At 43.8% G+C, this 1,198-nt stretch overlaps 1 protein-coding gene across 1 annotated transcript in view; it reads left to right on the top strand.

The window, feature by feature from the left end:
- The window catches only part of LOC101862124 (mitogen-activated protein kinase kinase kinase 5), a gene marked incomplete at its 3' end in the record, with an annotated part of 90,971 nt that overhangs the window by 10,986 nt on the left and 78,787 nt on the right, over positions 1-1,198 (top strand). Inside the window, 1 exon segment of the mRNA XM_013084857.2 lies at positions 961-1,136. Within this exon segment, the coding sequence (XP_012940311.1) occupies positions 961-1,136 (176 nt within the window).

Here is a 1,198-nt window from a genome sequence, read left to right as displayed (position 1 = left end):
CAGAGTGTGAAGTCTAAAGGAAAATCCATATGTGAGTCAGCGTGGTGGAATCAGGCTCTCGTCCAAATAATCAAATCAAAGATATGTGAGTCAGCGTGGTGGAATCAGGCTCTCGTCCAAATAATCAACTCAAAGATATAGACATTTTTCAGCCCATTTGGCAATTTTTATCCAATTTTTGTTTTTAAGCTCAACAGCTTTTGTGTCCTTTTAAAAACACATTTCTGTTTTATTATCCTGAAAAACGTTGATTAAAGGCACAAAAAATGTACATTTTCAGTTTTCAAGGACTCTCACGCATTCAAAGATACCAAGTTTTGGCGGTCATTTTCTCCTTTATTTTCCCTCTGAAATCAGGTTACCCTATTTACTTCATATAATATTTCGACTTCTATTAAAGATAGAGGGGTACTTTTTCCACAGAAAGATAGACAAATGAACAGGCTTTAAGGTGACACCAATAACTCCACATGCCCAAAAATTGACGAGTGCCTGATTCCAACACGCTGCCTCACATATTGTTTTTGTGTAGTTTGGTGAGGAGATGAAAAGGCATGGGTCCTTCTGGGCGGTTGCACTGGGGATAGCTCAGAACTGCGTTAGATTTGTGGTTAGATCGAGGAGATGCTTTTAGTTCCTAATTTTATTTTTGAGTTACAGGGGTTTCCAAGTCAGTTTTCTGGTTTTATCTCAAGGTGCTTTATTCTCTCCCCCCCCCCCCAATGGGTGGTGATGGGTGCCCTGGTGTGGTTTGCTCCTTCAGTCTCATAAAAAAATCTATTGTCCTTATCTCTCTTCCTTTGTATACAAAAACACCGCTAATCTCCGACACTTGTGTGACCTTATTGTATTGCAAGGGCTGTAAAACTGTGACTAGAACTAAACATCTCTTATTTGACCTTATTGTATTGCAAGTGCTGTAAAACCCTTACTAAAACTAATTCCCTTCTTCCCCCTCAGATGTCCTGTGCCTCTGGCATCCTGTTCCTGCCGTATCAGATTGACGGCAACGGTATGTGTGTGGTCAGTGATCCCGGGGCAGCCCGCATGTCGGAGCTGTGCGTCGTCCACCCTGAGACCATCTCCCTGGGCCGGAAGCTCAAGGTCATGTTTGATGACATGGACGAGGACAACTTGTGAGTGTGGTGTAGCACGCGCGCGCGTGCGTGCGTGCGTGCGTGCGTGCGTGCGTGCGTGC

The sequence above is a fragment of the Aplysia californica genome, unplaced genomic scaffold, assembly GCF_000002075.1.
Source record: "Aplysia californica isolate F4 #8 unplaced genomic scaffold, AplCal3.0 scaffold00323, whole genome shotgun sequence".
Lineage (NCBI taxonomy): Eukaryota > Metazoa > Mollusca > Gastropoda > Aplysiida > Aplysiidae > Aplysia > Aplysia californica.
The sequence above is the reverse complement of the archived record's forward strand: the minus strand, read 5'-3'. Positions and strand labels throughout refer to the sequence as shown.